At 25.9% G+C, this 20,172-nt stretch overlaps 2 protein-coding genes across 2 annotated transcripts; both read left to right on the forward strand.

Annotated features, from left to right (window-relative positions):
* The first annotated feature begins 493 nt into the window (after positions 1 to 493).
* Positions 494 to 19,955, forward strand: LOC107438519 (CYFIP-related Rac1 interactor B). The gene is made up of 10 exons (XM_043046474.2): positions 494 to 622; positions 6,213 to 6,298; positions 6,863 to 6,984; positions 9,863 to 9,968; positions 11,573 to 11,709; positions 12,382 to 12,456; positions 14,969 to 15,171; positions 16,542 to 16,668; positions 17,435 to 17,505; positions 19,748 to 19,955. The coding sequence occupies exons 2-10, from the start codon at positions 6,229 to 6,231 to the stop codon at positions 19,809 to 19,811; spliced, it is 975 nt and encodes a 324-aa protein (XP_042902408.1). The 5' UTR covers positions 494 to 622; positions 6,213 to 6,228; the 3' UTR covers positions 19,812 to 19,955.
* LOC107438518 (Elongator complex protein 5) lies at positions 631 to 2,902 on the forward strand. The gene has a single exon (XM_016050824.3). It carries the CDS (start codon positions 762 to 764, stop codon positions 1,614 to 1,616), a length of 855 nt encoding a protein of 284 aa, XP_015906310.2. The 5' UTR covers positions 631 to 761; the 3' UTR covers positions 1,617 to 2,902.
* Positions 19,956 to 20,172: the final 217 nt, after the last annotated feature.

A 20,172-nucleotide genomic window follows, 5' to 3' on the forward strand; every position in this document is an offset into this window, starting at 1 on the left:
AGTTAGAGTACTTTTTTTTTAATTTGAAGTTTATAATTTAATTTTTTTAGCACTACAGTAACTAGGGATACATTTTAAACATAAAATATACGAATGGGGATTTTATTGCTGAAATTGAGCTTTTTATCCAAAGAGATCCCATTCCTATTACACCATTCCTGATTTGGTTATGTTCTCGAGCATTCTCCGGGCCCCGCATGATAGTCGCATATGCTATTGCATGTCAATGCCAGTCACTCACACGCGAGTAATTATCCTTAGTTAGTTAGTAATTAGCCTTAGTAATTTCTAAACATTCACACTCGTGTCTAGAGCAATCGCATGCAATGTGAATGCACTTTCGCCAGTACTTTCGCAAGTGCATTTTTAGAAGCATACTTACCGAATTCCATGAGCGATAACAGCGCTCCCTGCTTTTACTGCTGCGAATAAAGTTGGTTAATATTTTTTAGCTTTAGCACTGAACTTCTTTAAATTGTGTTGAGTGGCAACAATCAGGTAATAATGCGAGGAAGTTGATTTCGAAATTTGTTTATATTTCTAATATTAAAATTTTTTTAAATATACAATTAAATAATTCAGACCAGTATCAAGAAATTTCAAATTGTTCTATATATTTTTTGTAAGTGAATTGTATAAATTACATACATTTATTTAAAAGCATTTATCTTATTTAGATCCTACGCATACTGATTTAGTTAAATTTGTTATTTATTAGTACCTTTTATTTCAGCTTGAGAGACTATTATTGTGTATCAAAAATGGGGCCTCGAGTAATAGCCAAGACTCAATATTTCGATTTTAATCGAGATAAGCTGTATGGTGATGAACGAATGAAATTTATATTGGTTAAAGACACCACTGATTTTCCAGGATTTAATCTTTTCAAAACAATTTTGAATTTATATTGCAAATCTGATCTAAGTATATCTTTACTATGCCTTGATGGTCCTGCTAAGGATATTATTTCTGGTCTTAATTTCAACCAAGATAAGTTTGTTGTCAATGATGAGTTTTTAACTTTATGGAACAATAAACAACCAATAAGCGTGACATATTTTGATAAGCTTTTAAAGCATGAGGGTTTATTATGTATTTATTCACTAACTTCATTAATTATACAAGAAAGTTCGGATGGAATTTATAGATTCTTATATAAATTGCTGAATGAGAATTCTAAATTGCAAGTTTTGGCGCTGGTGCATGAAGATGTTCATTCTAATAAAGAAATAGCAATTTTTGATAATCTGGCCACATCAGTTATCGATGCAAGTTTTTCGGATGATTACAATAAGTTTTTGATTACTACATCCACTACTAATAAAGCTTATGGTCAAATCATTTATGATTATGAAGTGTCGCCAACAAATTTTACATTTATATCCGTGAATGAAGTCCTGAAACACAGTGCGAAACCTATGGCCAAGAAACCAGATCCAACTGCTAATCTCACATTTAATCTGAACTTAAATGAGAAGGAGAAAAAAGCAAGGGGACAACTTCAAATGCCATATACGAAAACTGAAGTAATGGAAAGTATTACAACTCAAGATTTGGAAGATTTTTATGAAGAAGAAGATCCAGATGATGATTTAGGATATTTAGAAGCTGTGTGAAAATGCATCGAAAATAAAACTTAAGGATGTCTCGAAATATTTATTTTTGAAATATAAAATTGATAATAATTTTAAGAATTAATGTTGACAGCTGTAATATTTTTAATCTATGCTTCCATTATGTAGGTACATATACTCTCATTTAAACTTGGGGAGACTCATAAATTTCAAATGAAATTGAGTGTCAAACAATTTTTTTTGTTAGTTACTGTAATGACTGCTTGACCAATTTAAAATATTGCTTTAAGACTAACAAACATATTTTGTTATGGGGGAAATTTCCGTATCGTGATCTGTGGCAGAATAATCGCGAATTCTTAGCAACTTCCGGGCAGCACCCCCTCGAGAACTGAAGGAAACATCACAAAAAGAGTATAACTCGTAGCTACCCTTGGGCAAGCATCTACATATGTTTTTTAAAAAAATTTTGCAAGTCTAAAATCTATTTGGTGCCTTGGCGATTGCAGTTAGCGTGACAGATCACAATGTGGAAATATCCCCTTCTACTGCTAAAATTAGGAATTATACCAAATTTTTAAGGCTTTTATCAAAGCAATTCTTTAAATGTGTGTAGCTTTTATAGATTAGAAAAAAATTCTTCCTCTATATATGTCTTTTTTTATGCTTTACAGAAGAATTATTTTAAATTTTCAAATATAAAGTTGAATTCCAGACTTATTCAAATTATTATTTTCAAATCAAAAACTTTTTATTTTATTCTTATCTTACACTATCACTTCAAGTTGCATATTTTATTATATGTATTATTATTAATATAAAATCATGGCCTATTTGAAAAGTTTTATTTTTCTGTTTGATTTAGCCCTGTTCAGCTTTAGCATTAATACTTTTAATATTCTTGGTAGTTTCCAACATCAGCTGTTTTTTTTATGTATATAATGAATTCATCATATTATTGTTCTTGAAATTATTTATTTTATCTTACTATATTTTATCTCTGTATACTTATTCCAACTATCTTTGTTCAATATTCCATTATACTTTTCTATTGTACTAAACGAATTTCCCAGTGAATAAGCAAATTAGAAGCTACTTAGAAAGAAGAAAGACTTAATATTCAGCAATTTAATTCAATTGATATGGTGTTACGTTTAAAGTAATTAAACTCATAGGTTTGTTACGAGAAAAAATAATAGTATGGTAGTCAATTTGTATCAACAAACCCATTAAAATGAAGAAATAAATTTGTAAGCTGTGAAAAATAAAATCACTTTGTTACTTTAAATTTTGTATTCGCCGTTAAAAATTATATTGTTACTATCAGGGCTCGCGCTAAGGACTTCAAATGAATAGCCAGTAAATTAGCCAAATTACAAAATTCTTAGCCAAAGGCAAATGTTAAATTTTTTTTTATGATTGATTTTTTTTGTCGGCAACTTCAAATCAACATACAAATTTAACTATAAATTGAATTATTTTTGAAATGCAAATTTAAATTGAGAGTAATTTTGCAGTTGGTGAGGAGTAAATGAGCAATGAATGGGAGAGAGAATGAAAAATGTAGGTGTTTCACCGTCTTTGAGATAGATTTGAATTAATTTTTGATAACTTATTAGGTAAGAATAGTAATATAAGGATATAAACATTAAAAAGCATTATGTTATTGTCACATTATTGCAAATGTTGTTTTCAAGAGAAATATATTTTCTGCAACAATAGTTGGATGATAATATCTATCTTATTACCACTTAATTACTGTAATCAAATAAAAATATAGGATTTGTTTTTAAAAAAATTCTTTTGGACGTTTTTTTTTTTTTTTACAGTTTTTTTTTTTTTTTTTACTTTTGCCAAACACAATTTTTTTCGGCGAATTTATGATCTTATTGCATTTGGCAAGGTGGTGAGTACTTATCGTGGGCCCTGTCTATGCACAGAGTAACTATTCAGAGATTCTGCTATTCTTTGTGTCCCTGGGACTACTCGTTATATTCAAGATTTCTGGGTCCTTTTTACTTAAGATCTGTTCATATTTAAATTATGAATTCTGTACCTCTTTAACCATTCATTATGATTCTTATTCATAATTATTGTATCTGATGGATAAAACAAAAAATTCCTGAACAAGAAGAGTTATATTTAGGCAATTATAATTTTGTCTGCATAAATCTGCTGGTGCCTTATTATTTTCCCCTACTAAAAAATTACTGGTCCTGATATGGTGCGTAATAATTTATTTTTCACATCATCTCTAAGATTTTTAGTAGAGTTGATGTGTTATACTGCATAGGTGGAATAACTGCTATTCAGAAGTCATTTATTGAATTGTTTTATATATTTCTTATTGATTTAATACCTTCTTTTTTGCATGTTATTAACCTATATAAGTATATGGTTCACTTACAGTTTCCAAATTGTTAAGTTTTTATCTTGTTTCTTTTGCTTTTGTAAAATTGAGTTTGCAATAAACAGATTTTTCAAAAAAAATGATTTTGTTTTTTAGAGTGTGGTCAGTTTTTTTTAATTAAGTTCATTTTAAACCCTTTATGTACAAGCATGTACAAAGCTATGTTTTAAAAAGAAGTCTTTCCTATATTACAAACTAACCAGTTTTTATCACATTAATGGATATGGAAAAGTTGTATTGAAGAGAAATATTTTCTGAAATTAGTAAAAGTGTGATAGAGGACTATTAATTTTTTTTTTTGCTTGTAAAACTGTTGGGAATATGCTCTAAATTGTGACGCATCCTTTTTAAATGTTTTTTATCAACTGACAATATAAAATGTTAGTGTTAAAAGTAAACTTTGCCTATTATGTAGCATATGCTATTTTATAAAAGAGCTTTTTTCTATTAGTTATTATGCTTTCTGATAGCTTTGTTATTAAATTACTAGAAGCTATTATAATCATATCTAAATGTTGAAAAGAGAATCAACTTAAGCCTGTTTAATTCACTTTGTGTTAATTGTTATATTATTAAATATAATCATTTTCTAAGAAAAGAAATTTTTATGCATACAAATGCTATTATAAGCATTTCATTTTATATATTAAACATGACATCAAAATTTCATTCCTTTTAAATTAGTTTTTCTTGAATTTTATCTGTGATAATCCTGTATTTTCTACATAGTTTTTTTTTTTTAATATATTATGGATTTGTTAAAATTTCAAGTTAAAGATACGTTTACTTCCTTTTTCCTGATTAGTTTCGTTCTAAACTCAAATATTTTTACAAAAGATTATAAAAAATATTTATATTTTTAAAATTTAGTGCTCTCTCATCTTTAAAAAAAAAGAAAGAAAAGAAATTGTATTTAAGAACTTATGATATAAAAATCTAATTTTGTGTACCATAACTATTAAGTGTAACGTAATTGTCAGAACTATTTCAATATAATAAACATAATTGTTATTACCAACAGTGTTTATTTTTAATAATTTAATATAAAAAAAAGCGCACGAGCCTTGAATAAAAGAAGTTTTTTCATCCTATAGGTAGCATAAGGTGTTATTTCTTATTTGTTTTTAGTTCAATTACAATGGGGTATGATTTTGTAAACCCATAATTGACCCAGTTCAAGTCATGAATAAAACCTTGTAATGTGATCATATCATATAATTATGGCACAGCATAACAATGTGCAAGAGTCGAATAGGTAAAAATATGGGACCATTAAAAATTTTCTCAGTTTTTAACATATTGAGCTAAATAACAATGAAAAAAAGTTCATATACTGTCCTTGTTAATACTTAAAATAGCAGTCTTTTACAGTTTTCTTTATTGTGAAAGCTCTTAAATTACCTGGATAGCGATTAAATTTTATATATCTATATTTTTTATTAACCAAGGAGTGTATTACAGAGAATTTTTTTATTCTCCATCTTAGTTTACAGTACCTATTGATCAGCTTATTTAAATTCTATATGTTATTTAAGTTTTATGTAGCATAACTGATATTTTCCATTTAAATCTAATATTTAATCAATTTTTTAATAATGTTTGCCATTTAATTATTATCTTAAAAATTCTTTCACATAAGGGTTTGAAATTATAATAATTTTTTAAAAACAATTTCCCAAAAACTTGAATTTTATTTGTTAAAAAATAACCTTTTAAATTTTTATATTTTTTTCTTCTTCAAAACTATTGTACTTAGAGAGTTAAAGTCTACTAGATGTTTTGAAACAAGGACCACATTTATGGCTTTTCTGGTACAATGAGGGGACTAACTTTATTCTCCAAATCACTTTAAAAATTTATTTCAAACTTCATGACAGTCTTGGTGACTGATGTTATTTTATATTTATACCTATTTTTTACTTGTACTGTTCTCTATTGAACTTAATGTATATTTGTTTATTGGATTTAGTGATAGAAGATACATAGTAATGCACGTTTTCTGATTATTTTAATACTAAAATTCATACAAGAGCTTCAATAGTTAAAATTATTTACATTTAAGAGTGCTGAATGTATAAAATAAAATTATACTTCTTTTGCAAAATCTTGGCTAACTTTCCTCTGTCTATGACTTTCACTTCTTTAATTCAAATTAATTTTACTATTATGTAATTTGCTTAAATTTTTTTTTGTCTCTTTTATATCAATACTTTTTATTTCTTTTGTAGGATTATAAAATTTTGAATGGGAAATCTTCTAAGGTTATTATCACGGGATGATTCTCCAAAGTATGATGTTTTTGTTGACTTCGAAAGTAAGCCAATTTTGTAATAATGAAATTAATCTTACAATATTATTACAGCATATTTATTATTCAAACAGAATTTCATTTAAGAAAGATTAAAATTCTTTTATGCATCAGTTATGAAATTCTTAAAAAAATATTGAAATTCGAAAAAAATTATTAAAAACTGTTAGACAACTTTTCCCATACCAAATCTTATTGTACAAAAAGGTCTCGACGAAAATATTTCTTACATTATTGGGCATAAATTGAAATATAGAAAAAAGTTTTGGTACATGAAAAATTTATGCCTCAAATTTAAATTTAAAAACAAAAAAAATTATTTTTTGAATTATATTAAAGGAACAAATTTTGTATTTAAAAATTTCTAATTCAAGTACCCAAAATTCGGCATATTGTTATGCTAGTTAATTTGAAGACAAAATGGATTAAAATATGTAAAAATAGTTTGATATATGTAAAAGGCATACTCTTTTCTCGTGAAGTTCTATGATTTATGAAGTTGTATTCTACATAATAAATTGCTAAATTTTATCACTAACCAATTTTTAAAAAAAATTTCTCCTTATGTAGATGCTCAACCGACACAAATGGAAGAGGAAACTTATCGACTAGTTCATGATGTCCTTCAACATTCCAAAAGAATACTTATTGAGCTTCAACTATATCAGGGAGCAGGCAATGCAATTAGAGAGGTTAATTAAATATTTTGTTATTTATTATGTACTTTTATTTAATTGGTATTTCTACATTCTACGGAACACTTAAAATTAAGCGAAATATAACATTAAACATTGTAGAATTTGTCACCCAGTTTGTGAATCGAAAAGAAATATATTGCTCAATAATTGATTACTGTTTATACTTTAGTAATTGCTTATATCTATTGTATAAAACTCCTGATTCTTATGGAAATCTGTAGTTCTCAATCAATTTATTCAGAATTTTGTATTCATGCCATAAGACCTCCCATTCAAAAGCAAATGCCTATTAAAAACAGTTCCTACAAGATTATCATTAAGACCATTGTTCGAATTCAAATTGAATTATTTTTGCTTTCAATTCATTTTTGGTTTATGTTGATAATTTACTAAGTGAAACTCTTTTTCAGAGTCTTTTAATAGATCTAGATTCACATCCCCTTATTGTAATCATTCTGAATGTGAACACTAACACATGACATGTAACTATCTTAAAATTAAAATGTGCAACTTTTTTACTTCAAATGCACTATTATGAGTTCCTTTTTTTCTTTTCTTTCATATTAGCTCTTCTGTAATTAAAAAAAAATATTCATATTTGATTTTGGGAATGGAAGTATAAAAAATTCTGTTTATCACTGAGATGATAAATATCTCTCTTCACAATAAGAAATAGTATAGAGGTGAGATCTAAAAAAATAATCAAATAGTATGCATATCAAATCAAACACATACTGGATGTTCATATTACGGGGAATTTTTTAATCCTGGAAAAAAATCAGGAATTTTATTTAGCCTTCTGGGTGTTAGTTCCCACTTTTCTCAAACTTTTAAAGCTGCAAGCTTAAGTCCATCNGGTTTGATGAAATACTTGCGAGTCTGTGTGTGCATCTAGTGAGCTGGGTTCGGTGAGATTCTTGCACTCTCATGTGCAACTCTGCTGCATTTTGCAAGATATTCTCAATTTCAAGCTTCATTTTCCACCCTCTGAAATCGAACCGAAAATTCTCTTGATCATTTTTTAAAGGCTAATATAATCAAAGAAAAAGAGTTCTTTGTCAAATTCTAGTTATTTTATCATGATCATGTAAAGTCATTGAAAATTATTTTGCATTTTGTTAATGTTCATAGTGCTTAAAAAGTACTTAAAAGGTGCTTATTTTTTGTTGAAAGGTTTGGCTACGCATCCTGTTACCATTAAGACCATTGTTTGAATTCAAATTGAATTATTTTTGCTTTCAGTTCATTTTTGGTTTATGTTGATAATTTACTACTATTTAAACACTTTTGCTTAATAGATCTATATTCATATTTCCTTGTAATGTAATCATTCTGAATGTAAACACTAACACATGACATGTAACTATCTTAAAATTAAAATGTGCAACTTTTTTACTTCAAATGCACTATTATGAGTTCCTTTTTTTCTTTTCTTTCATATTAGCTCTTCTGTAATTAAAAAAAAATATTCATATTTGATTTTGGGAATGGAAGTATAAAAAATTCTGTTTATCACTGAGATGATAAATATCTCTCTTCACAATAAGAAATAGTATAGAGGTGAGATCTAAAAAAATAATCAAATAGTATGCATATCAAATCAAACACATACTGGATGTTCATATTACGGGGAATTTTTTAATCCTGGAAAAAAATCAGGAATTTTATTTAGCCTTCTGGGTGTTAGTTCCCACTTTTCTCAAACTTTTAAAGCTGCAAGCTTAAGTCCATCAAAAAACTGGCTCTTTTCATGTTATACAATGGGAGAGTAGTGCATAGTAAAAATCCATGCAATTTCATCCAGGGGGTCAACACTAAAATAAATAGCGAAAGAGTCAGGGAAAATTAGGTAATTTAAGTTTAGGGTACCTTAAAGTCCGGTACCATAAAGATCAACACCTTAAAGTATTCTTTTTTTGAAAAAAGAAATTTTTAATAATTTTTAAAAAAAAATTTTCTTTATTCTTCTAAAAAGTGTAAGTACAAATTTCCATATTGGTGTACGAGAAACATCTATTTTCGGGACACATTTTAACTAGCAAAATAAATCTTCAAAAAAAAAAAAAAAATCAGTTTTATTTTGATAAATGCATTTTAAGAATTGTTATGGGAAAGAAAGAAAAGCAAAAGAAAAATAAACTTCATTGAGAGGAATAAACTGAGCATTAATGAAGCTGAATATTTAGAATGTTTGAAAGAAACACCTGCACGCAGTCTTTGTTTTAATTTAAAATATAAATGTAAAAAAGAAAAAGAGGAGAAAATATTTCCTCAATCATGAAAGAGAAACATTGAAACCATGTCCTCCAAAAAAGAAAATTAGTTTTAAATATAGGAATTAAAGCTGTCTAGGAATTAAGCTAAAAAGTTTTATTGATGCTCCACTTTAACAGTAAACTATTTTGTATTAACCCAAATTTCTCCTAAAATCTCCCTGAAAGGTACTGCATTTTGTTAAGTCAATTTTTGTTGTATGTATTAATCATTTTAACGCATCAAAAAATTTAATAAATAATAAAAATTATAACAACATTTATGTAGTGTTAATATTGATAACAATTGATTATTGTTAATGCATAAAAGTATATTTTATTGAAAATATTAATAGAACAGCCTACTATGATGTGATAGTAATTCAAGTAGGCGGCATACCACTGTATAAATGAACTCATATATAAAGTATAAATGAACTCATCCTGGGTTACCTCTGACACTGTTATTTTTTTAATGTGTTTTCTATTGTTTATAATTGAATTAATGAGTCTAAAAACAGATCTCTACTGGGAAATTCACTTTAGTTTACCTGTTTTTGAACTCATCAATTCAATTTAATTATTTCTTTAAAGTACAAAATAAGATCTGTTGTTTGCAGGCAATTGCAAAACCTCACAATGAAGAACTTCAATTGAGAGCTTGGGAAGCTGTTATACCATTAGTTCTTAAATTAAGAGAGTTCTATGAGTTTTCTCAAAAATTAGGTAGTTGTTACACTTTTTTTTTTGGTTATTATTATTATTATTTGTGTGTTTCAAATATTATTATAAGATAATTAATTTTATATCTCTTGCACAAGTTGTTGTATCTTTTTAAACAGAATACTTTTGGCTTTTTAGTTATTGTTTTTGATATTAAAAATTATCTTTAAATGAATTAAAAATTATAAGCATTTATAGTTTTAATTTTTAGTAATCTTATTAATTTCACTAAAATATATTTAAAATACATGAAATGAACTTTCACATTTTTATATTACTGGCTATTTATAATAAAATGCTAAGTACGGTAGTTATCATTGAACATCAAATAATTTGGATGATGTTTGTGTCTTAATGCTATTGAGAACCTATTAACCAATATTTACTAAATACAAATTTTCTTTTAACCACAATTTTTATTTAGGGACAAACACATAATTTTGCTTGATTAAAAAATATTCATATAATATTTTAGACATTTTTATGAGAAATTTTCTGTGTAAAATTAAATTTTTAAAATATTGCAAAATGTCTTTTTCTATAATGTTGAGTTTTAAGTAAATACTAATTATTGTAATAATTAATTTTTATTCACACAGCAGAGTTTCATTATTAAGAAAAAAATATTGTAAATGATCTTATAATAGATATGGAATAGCATAATGTGGCTGTACAATTATTACATTAGCTATTTTGAAAATATTTTACATTTTTCAAATTTATTAGCTATATAAAATTTTAAGTGAAAAAAAAAATCTCTTGGAATATTAAAGAGTTTGACTTAGAAATTGAAACATATTTCAGGTTCAACTTCTTTGTACAAAATGTTTATTTTGAAGATAAGAAAAAGCTTTTAATGTTTTCCTTTGTATTTTTGATTTCATCAAAATTTTTGTTATGTTCTTTGAAAAATATATATATATATATATCCCTATTTGTTTACAGTTTCTTATTTAAAAATTTCATCTTCAAGTAAAATTCTTCCTTTTTTGGAAATGCATACTTTTCATATTATAACTCGTTACCCGGAACCTGGAGCCAAAAGCAATTTCCCAGATAATTGTTCTACTCCCTGATAATAAGTTTAATCTATTTTGATATATATCTAATATATACATTTTTTTATTTAATTTTAATGTATATTTATATGCACTTACAAGTTTCAGTTTTTATTTAGAAATTTTTTTTAAAAAAAACATTAACATAGTTATTAGCTTATCCAAAAAATCCAAATTTAATTAAATTTACAGTTGAGTTATTTATTCTTTTTTAAGAAAAGAATTGAATGTAATAAATGCTCCTTTGTATTAAATCATAATTTTATTATAAATGTATTTTAATGCCGAAAATAGTCTTTCTACAGCAACTTGCCTTACAGGCAATGCCTTTAAAATGTAGCAGGCCTCTTGAATATCTGTAGGATACAATGAAATTGCTGAAGCATGGAAAATTTAGAGCTCCAAAGAAAACACAACTCAGGGTCTCGATTTCTTATTAACAGATGTATCATTTTATTTCACACTACAATTTCTTATTTTTAGAATTATCTTTTTGTCTTTATTTCTCAATTAACCTTTTTTTTAACTAAAAGAAATGTGTTGTTCTAGATGCCATAGTTCCTCGTATTTTGTGGGAGCTGAGTTCAGGGCCTTTGACACCCACTGAGCACTTAAAGATGCAGCAAGCACTTGTTAAACAATTTGCTGAAGTTTTGGATTTTGTGCTAACTTTTGATGACCTTAAAGTAATGTAGTATTTATTATTTTGATGTTTGATATTTCTTTTACATTGTGTATTTTTGTCCAATGTTATGAACTTTTTACTTTTCTGAAAACTTAGTCTCGTTATTGGTATTATTTTTGCATCAATTCATCAATTAAAGCATTTTTTATTGTATTATTTATTAAATATTAAGTTGTTTACATTATTTGATTTTACCATTTACTTTTAAAGTAATTCAATTTCCAAACCTTCCACCATCTATCATTAATGATGGCAAAGTTAAAAATTCTTTTAACGTTCAATAAATTAAGGTCTTAATATTACTCTTAAGTCCAAATAAATCTCTTTAAATTTAATAATAAAATGAAATAATTTTTTTTCAGTGTGTAGAAGCTCTTATTTCTAAATTTGTAAACCTTATACAATGGAAATAAAATTATGTGATATAACCTTTTAACTAAAAATTTTTACCCCCCTTGTTAACAACACTGACTGTCAAAAATTAGTGCAAAATCATGCAAAGTAAAATGGGTGATTCATGTCAATTTTTCAATAAAATAAATCCAATTCTTTTGATCTCTCACACCAGTTTTTTCTAATTTTGTCTTTTTTCTGTTGCATAATTTTTAACCTTTGCATAAAATCTTTCTTATTTATATTTTATCAATCTAAAGTAATATTTATACTGTTACAGATGACGAATCCTGCTATTCAAAATGATTTTAGCTATTACAGAAGAACTGTAAACAGGCTTCGTTTAGCTAATCAGGTTTGCATCTTTAACTTAACTAATTTATATTAAAGTTCAGGATAAGATTTTTCTGCTTATTTGATTTTTTTGTTTTTCTGCATATTTATTTGTTATTGTTGTTCTTTACATTTTATTTATATTGTTTCTTCCTTAACAACATTATTACCTTGTCCTCAGCTATGCTCACAATTGGCTCAATATAGGTCCTATAAGAATGTGCACTGATTGACCAGTATTGAGATATCTAGATTTTTTAATATTGGTCCTTCAATGGTCTATATTGGCTGAATAATGAATATTAAATTTTGAGTGAATCTGACAATTCTATGTAGAGCAATATTGGTTGTAAAATATCGGGTGAATAGGACAATTCTATGTGGGGCCAATATCCTTATTGAGCCAAGATTTGTAAATTTTGGTCATAAAGTTTAAACAATTTAAGAAAACGGATTGCAATTAAACAATTTAAAAACAATTATTTTATTATTGTAAGTTTATTATTTTATTCTCATTAAACTTGCTATTATATTGATTGTTTCCTCGACTTTGTATTGGAAAGTTTAAAGCTGACAAATAATTGTTTGTTATATTAATTAAATTTTTTTTATTCTTAAATGCAAAATTTCTGAGGGTATATTTCTCTTCAGTTTTTTATGTTCCAGATAACTGGAAAATTTGTTGCATTTTTAGTAATTTAATACACATGTTTGTCTAGTTGTCATAAGAATTTGCAAAAATTGTTGTTAATTGTAAAAATATAGTAGAAGTATTACAGTATTAGTAATTTAGTACATATATATGTACTTTAGACAGCAACAAATTATATGTATTATTTAAAAGTCAAACAGAAATTGTCAACTGAATATTTAAATTCAGCAATGCATCTTTTTTAGAAATGTTTAATAATTTCTTATTCTTACAATAAATTATTATTTGGTAGTGTGTGCAGGGTGCATACAGATTCCTTATGCTCCTTAGAAACTCCTTGAAAATAAAAAAGCCTCCAAGGAGTACTTGGAACTACTTAGATTTCCAAATTAGTTCTTAGAAACTCCTTGGATTATTGCATTGCATAGATGTACTTACTAAGTCCGTTGATGAATATGCTGCCCAAGCAGGGAACTTAAATGATATGACTTAGCTGTCAAAATCTAATAGTTTAAGAGACACTTCAAAAGAAAAAAAAATTGAATTGCAAGAGTTAGAAGAAAAAAATAACAGCAAATAATTTTAATTTCGCATGTTACAAGCAAACTTAATTAATAATTTACTGTGAATTTTTTTTTTGTATAAAAGGCCTTAGATTTTTTTTTATGTATTCAAATTTAAAAATATAAGATTGGTAGGTTTTTATGTTAATCTTTAACATATGTACTTTAACAAAATTTATTAAAATATTTGAAACTCAAAAATGTATTTTTAACAAGATTTATTGAAATATTTGAAACTGAAAAATGTATTTATGTGTAAAAGTGATAACTTTATTTATTTTTCTCGATGAAGTTTGGCAAAGTCAAAATTTATTTCAAAAGGGCTAGAAAAAATATGCAAAATATACATTTTTGCAAGTTCCTTATAATAACTGCTTTTTAATTTAAAAAAACTATCTAGTTATCTTTTACACAAGTTTTTAAATTTTTGATAATTCCTTAAAATTTTGGACTCCTTGGATACTCCTTGGATTTCTTCTGATCTCTGTATGAACCCTGTGTGTATATATATATATATATATATATAATTCACTTTAATCTTTTCATTTTCCATATATTAATGTTTATTGTGCACTTGCACATGTCAAAAGTATTTTATTATATATAATCTNAAAAAAAAAATTCGTTAAATAGAAAATTCACTTCGCTATTTAGAAGTTATTTAACGAAGAAATTTCCAAAATGTTCCAAAATTCCATGAAAAAATTCGCAAAATAGAGAAATTCGTAAAATGGAAGTTCGTTAAGTAGAAGTCCGACTGTAATTCACTTTAATTTTTTCATTTTCCATATATTAATGTTTATTGTGCACTTGTGCGTGTCAAAAGTATTTTATTATGTATAATCTTTAATTACACAGGTTTCTAGAAAATTTGGAGAGTTCTTAGACTTTTTTTTTAAATGTTTCTTTGAGTTTTTAGTTTAAGTAAAGAAAGTAAATTCATAGTTAAGTAAATTATTTTTATTTATTTATAAATTTTTGAAAGCCTTTATAATATAGCACGAGAGTTCCACACTTATGAAAGGCATTCTTGGATGCAGAAGTACAAGTTAGTTTTACTGGTTTTTACAAGTGTCCTGAAATTGTCGAAATGTGGATTTTTTTTCTTTCCAAAACCTGATGAGAATATTGTAACAATAAGTTTGTACAATAAAAAAAACAAAGAAATGCAATATTTTACTTTAAATTCTATCTTAGAATTGAATTATAAATGATGATCGAAATATAAATAGTGTGAATGTAAATTGGCACATAAATTTCATTTTATTTCTTATAAATGAAATTCTTCTTCTTAATTATGTGCTATATAATTCATATAGGATCCCACAGATGATGAATTAGAAGTACCAAATGAACTGGCAAATCGAATGTCTTTGTTTTATGCACATGCTACTCCAATGTTAAAAGTATTAAGTGATGCAACCACCAGATTTGTTGCAGAAAATAAAGATTTACCCATTGAAAACACTACTGAAACTCTGGGAACCATGGCAAAAGTTTGCCAAAGAATGATTGAAAATCCGTGAGTTAAAAAATAAGCATATATTGTGGAATTTGATTTGAACTATTCATTATTTGTTTGAGCTTTTGTTTATATTTTTAAGCTTAGGGCAATCTTATGATAAGTTTTCCAAAAAATACATTTTTGCATTAAATTGTTTTTTGATATTGTTTCCAGTTTGTATTACTCAAGTATCTTGAATTTCTACCACATAACAGCATATTACACTAAAACATCTTATTGCACACATGGAGTGTTGATTTTCACCAGAATCGCCTTCATGAGCAATTGAAAGTATAACTTATTCTATTTGCCCAAGTTTTTCATTTGTTAGAAAGAATTTTGAAAATATCCAATATCAAGTCAACAAAAAATACAAATGTATTTTGCAATAATAATATTTCATGATCTATTAACAATAATGTTTTATAAAAAATACTGGATTCCCACAGTTCTTAAAAAACCCGTCGAAACTGGTTAATTTTTATTTTAGAAAATAAGGACCCTTAAACTTTCAAACAAGCAACTTAACATTTTCAACAACTAAAAACTTAAACTTTTTGTTTCAAGATTTTTAAAATCCTCAATTTTTAAATATCATTAGTTGATTAAAGAAATTTTTTTAGTCATATAAAATATTTAAAACAAAAATGTCAAAATTTTTTTGTCTAGAATGAGATTCTGCATGAGGAATAGAGCATTTTAAGAGAGAAGTAGGGTGTGTGAGTAGGGGCCTACCCTACAAGCAAAGGGACGAAATCCTGTCCTTACTGTTGTCCTTTTATTGAAATATTCTTCTATCTAAAATGAGACTCCTGAAAGAATAGAATAGGGTGTGGGGGATACTACAAGTTGAAGACATGCCTCCTTTTTGGCAATTTCGAGGTACCCACATTGACCTAAGATATCAAAAGATTTCAAGAAATTCAATCCTACTGGTAGTGCAAGTGTTTATGGAAAAGAATTTACAGAAAAAAATTTTGAACTCCTGTCCATAAAGAAAACAACCATTTCTAAAAAATTTTATAGAATATTTCAAGGTGCAAAAAATTTTAATTTTTGAAAATTAGTAACTTTTTGATTGTGCTAAAACAGTTCCGTTATAAATACAATTATATTAGTATTTGCAATAATAATGAAATTGTGTTTAAAAAGCTAAATAATTAGTACTGTCGCTGAGGGTATATGCATATTTGATGATAAATAATTATTATTCTATTTTAATCATTCCTAATTGTTTAAAAAAAATCATTTTATTTTTTCAACAAAAAACGAAGTCCTTAAAACTCCTTAATTTTTGCTTTGATAAGAGAGTGGAAGCTCTTTAAAATAGTTTATTTTGTTAATCTTAGTATTTTTTTTAATGCTTGTTGTTTCTATATTCCTTTTAGAGAGTTTTGTTCCAGATTTCATCGAGAAGACACGATACTTTTTATTCTTAGAGTCATGGTTGGATTAATTATTCTATATGACCACGTACATCCAGTTGGCGCATTCAGTAGAAATGCTCATATAGATGTAATGTATTAATTTATTTTACTGTGCTTCAATTAAATATATTTTATTAGTTTAAACCTTTGCATTATAATATATTGCAGATAAATGTTTCAAACTCTAATCTTGATAAATTATCAAATTAACCTTTTGGGAATGTATACTGATTTAGCAACTGTATAACCAATAGTACTGTAAATTGAACTGTGAAAAAAAACAATTTCCTTTATAAAAAAATATATGTATGAATTTAATGACTAAATGTAATTTTTTATTAGGCTCTGGGATTTTTATATAAAAATTTGTGTTTAGTTCAAAAATTTGTGTCTAGTTATGCAAAACATCAAGTTATGGTTCTAAATTTTATGATTGTTTGTTATTAAGTGTTTATAAATACCAAGTTATAAGTCTTTCTTCTAAGCATAGTAATTATCTTATAGTACCCTAATAATAATATTGCAATTAAATGTAATTTTACGAAATAATTAATATATTAAAGAAAAGAATATTAAATTGTTTATTTACCGAGTCGGAATATTGTATTTAGTTAGAAACAATCCTTTATATTAAACTGAAACATTCTATAAAATTAAATATTCAAGACCAATGCTTAAATCTTTATGAGTCATAGAGTTCAAGCTAAATGTTAAAAATCATAGACAGTCTTGTTGAAACTTGTTTATCTTGTGTTTTCTTAATGAGTTCAAAGTTAAAAAAGTTTATTATTGTTATCGAAACACTTTATTTCAGGACAAAAATATTTTTATTTATATTTTAATTATACTTTTAGGTTAAGGGATGCATCAAAGTGTTGAAGGATCATCCTACAAATGTTGTTGAAGGTCTTTTGAATGCATTAAGGTTGGTTGGTTGGTTTTTTGCATTTTCTTTGAATTTTCAGGAGTGCAAAAATTGCTATTCCTGTATTAAAACAGTTGCTAATTTTGTTAAAATTCTCAAAAAATATTAAAGCTTTCTAATGCAAAGTAACCTTCTGCTTTAATCACTAATTAAACTTCAAATGCCAATTTTGCTGTTGAAAATTTCATGATGAAATGAAACTAATATTTATTTTTTTTAACCTCATTTCTGTTGCTATTTCATTTTATTTTTATTTTTTCAGAAATAAATGAATTGAAATATTACCTTTTTCTTATATAACTACTTTATAAAGTTGTGTTGGAATCATTTTTATTTTCAACTTTTTTTTATCTTGTTATGGACGAAAATAACATTATTTATTGTTTTAATTTTTTAACTTGTAAAATTTTTTTATTGAGTGACTTTTCTCTTATTTATTTTTATTTTTTAAGAGATTAACAAAGAAATAAATAATCTATATTATATAAAACGCTAATACATATGTATCAATAAAACCAATGATATTTCTTTTCTCGCATTGGCAGCAGTTTTCATTTTTAATTGATGGGCTTCGGCACGCAAGAGCACGTAGTTAGCATCATATGGCTAATCTATATTATATAAAACGCTAATACGTTTTACACAATGAAAAATGTAGCTAGCAAAAATGCAATACTGTCATTTCAGTCTAATACATTTACTTTTTCTGTTAAAAAGTCTTTCTGTATTTAAATTTATCTTAAAATTTTATTCTACTTGTTACTGTGTATTGCTGTAGAATAATTTATAACTCAAAAAGTGTTTTTGCATAACATATTTTAAGCATGAAAAAAATTTCAAATTAAGGATTAGTCATTTGTTAGCTCAAATCTTGTATTTCTTTTCCTCACTGTATTATTTTAATTTATAAAGATATTTCAAATAAAAGATATTACAGAAGAATATCTCCCCCATTATTATATAATAAGGCTGATTAATAAACACTAGTTAGAATTAGTTATTGTTTAAAATACCTAATTTTTTTTTTAAAGAAAATGCAATAAACAACAAATGAGCATTAAAAAAAACCAAGTTTGGGGAAGAATTTTTTATCTAACAATAATTTTTTCCCTCGACCACATAACAATTTTTAATGGTTCGAATTGAGCATTTGAAATATACTATTTGTGATAACCATTAACTAACTAAAAATAAAATCATACTTTCCCTGATTGTTAATAAGTAATATTGTGGGCATATATTTTAAATTTAAATGACCACACACTTTTGTATAGTAAATATCATTACAGTGAAACCTGTGTAAATTGACGATTGTTGTTAATTTTTCCATGAATGATGAAACGGGTGATCCATTTATTGGAGAGAATGAATCAGTTTTGCTTAAAATAATTTCTTACATCAGCATTCATATTTCCAATCAAAATATTGATAAATGTAATGAATTTTTTTAATTACTTTAAAACGTTGCTTGCTTTAAAATGTGATTAACTGCTGAAAGTACTACAATTTATTACACAAACTTAATATTAAATTGATATATTAAAAAAAATATGCTTATTTGTTTCTTTAGCATTCCTGTTTTTTATTATCAAGTATTTTTTTTTTTAATATTTAGACACATGAACTTATGGAATTCGAAAACTTAATGTTATATCTTTATTTTATAATTTTAAATTATTTTTGTTTTGCTTACAAAATAAATTTTTTGTAGATGCGTGATCTCGTTACATAAAAATATTCATGAAAAATATTTTTCTGGTCAATGTGTGAAAGGTTTACAATAGCATTTTATAATATTTTTACTCAAATTTAACTAATTTCTATATTCAACATACAACATCAGATCACTGAGGTTTTACTATCTTTAATTTTAAGAAATTTAAATTCTGTTCTTGATTATGGAGGTCACTTTGGATAGGTGATCAACTTACAAAAGTGGCCAATTTGTTTGACAACATTCTATTGCTATGATTAAGCATAGTTTTGTATTCTACTTCATGCCTATTACCCGAAAGTTTGATCAGTGTGAAATGCCTCTAAGCAATTTTATTGTTGAAAATATTAATATTGTAGGTATGTTTGAAAATCCTAACACAGATTTGACGCTTTATCTTTAAATTCTGTTTCCATATGGTACATTTTTTTTTAAAATTTCACCTCATATTTTTTATGTTTAAATTAAATGTCTTTTGTTATTGTCTCTTTTCTAAATTTGCATTATAATGTTTTTTAAATGACATAGGTATACTACAAAGCATTTAAATGATGAGGCAACACCTCGGCATATAAAGAGCTTACTAGTCTGAGGAAAACTCTTTCCCCCTACCCTTTTATGTGATTCCATGTGGATTTTGAAAAGTATTCTACTACTTTAGGAAAAGTATTTACTCACACATTTTAGAATATTAAGTTTATCAGATTTTTAAATTAAAAGGAAGATAATTACTTTGCTTACTGTTTATTCTTTATTATATTTGTGATCATTGCTGTATTTTTTGACTTGTATATTTTTTTTTATGTATTTCATCACTACTTCCAATATATTTCATCATGTATATGTCTCAGAGCTATGTTTTATTTTTTAAGAAAAAAAATCATGATTATAAAACTGACATTTTTTAATAGTCTTACATGAATGAAATATTAATTGAAATTCATCATATTTAT

Source organism: Parasteatoda tepidariorum, chromosome 5, assembly GCF_043381705.1.
Source record: "Parasteatoda tepidariorum isolate YZ-2023 chromosome 5, CAS_Ptep_4.0, whole genome shotgun sequence".
Classification (NCBI taxonomy): Eukaryota; Metazoa; Arthropoda; class Arachnida; order Araneae; family Theridiidae; genus Parasteatoda; species Parasteatoda tepidariorum.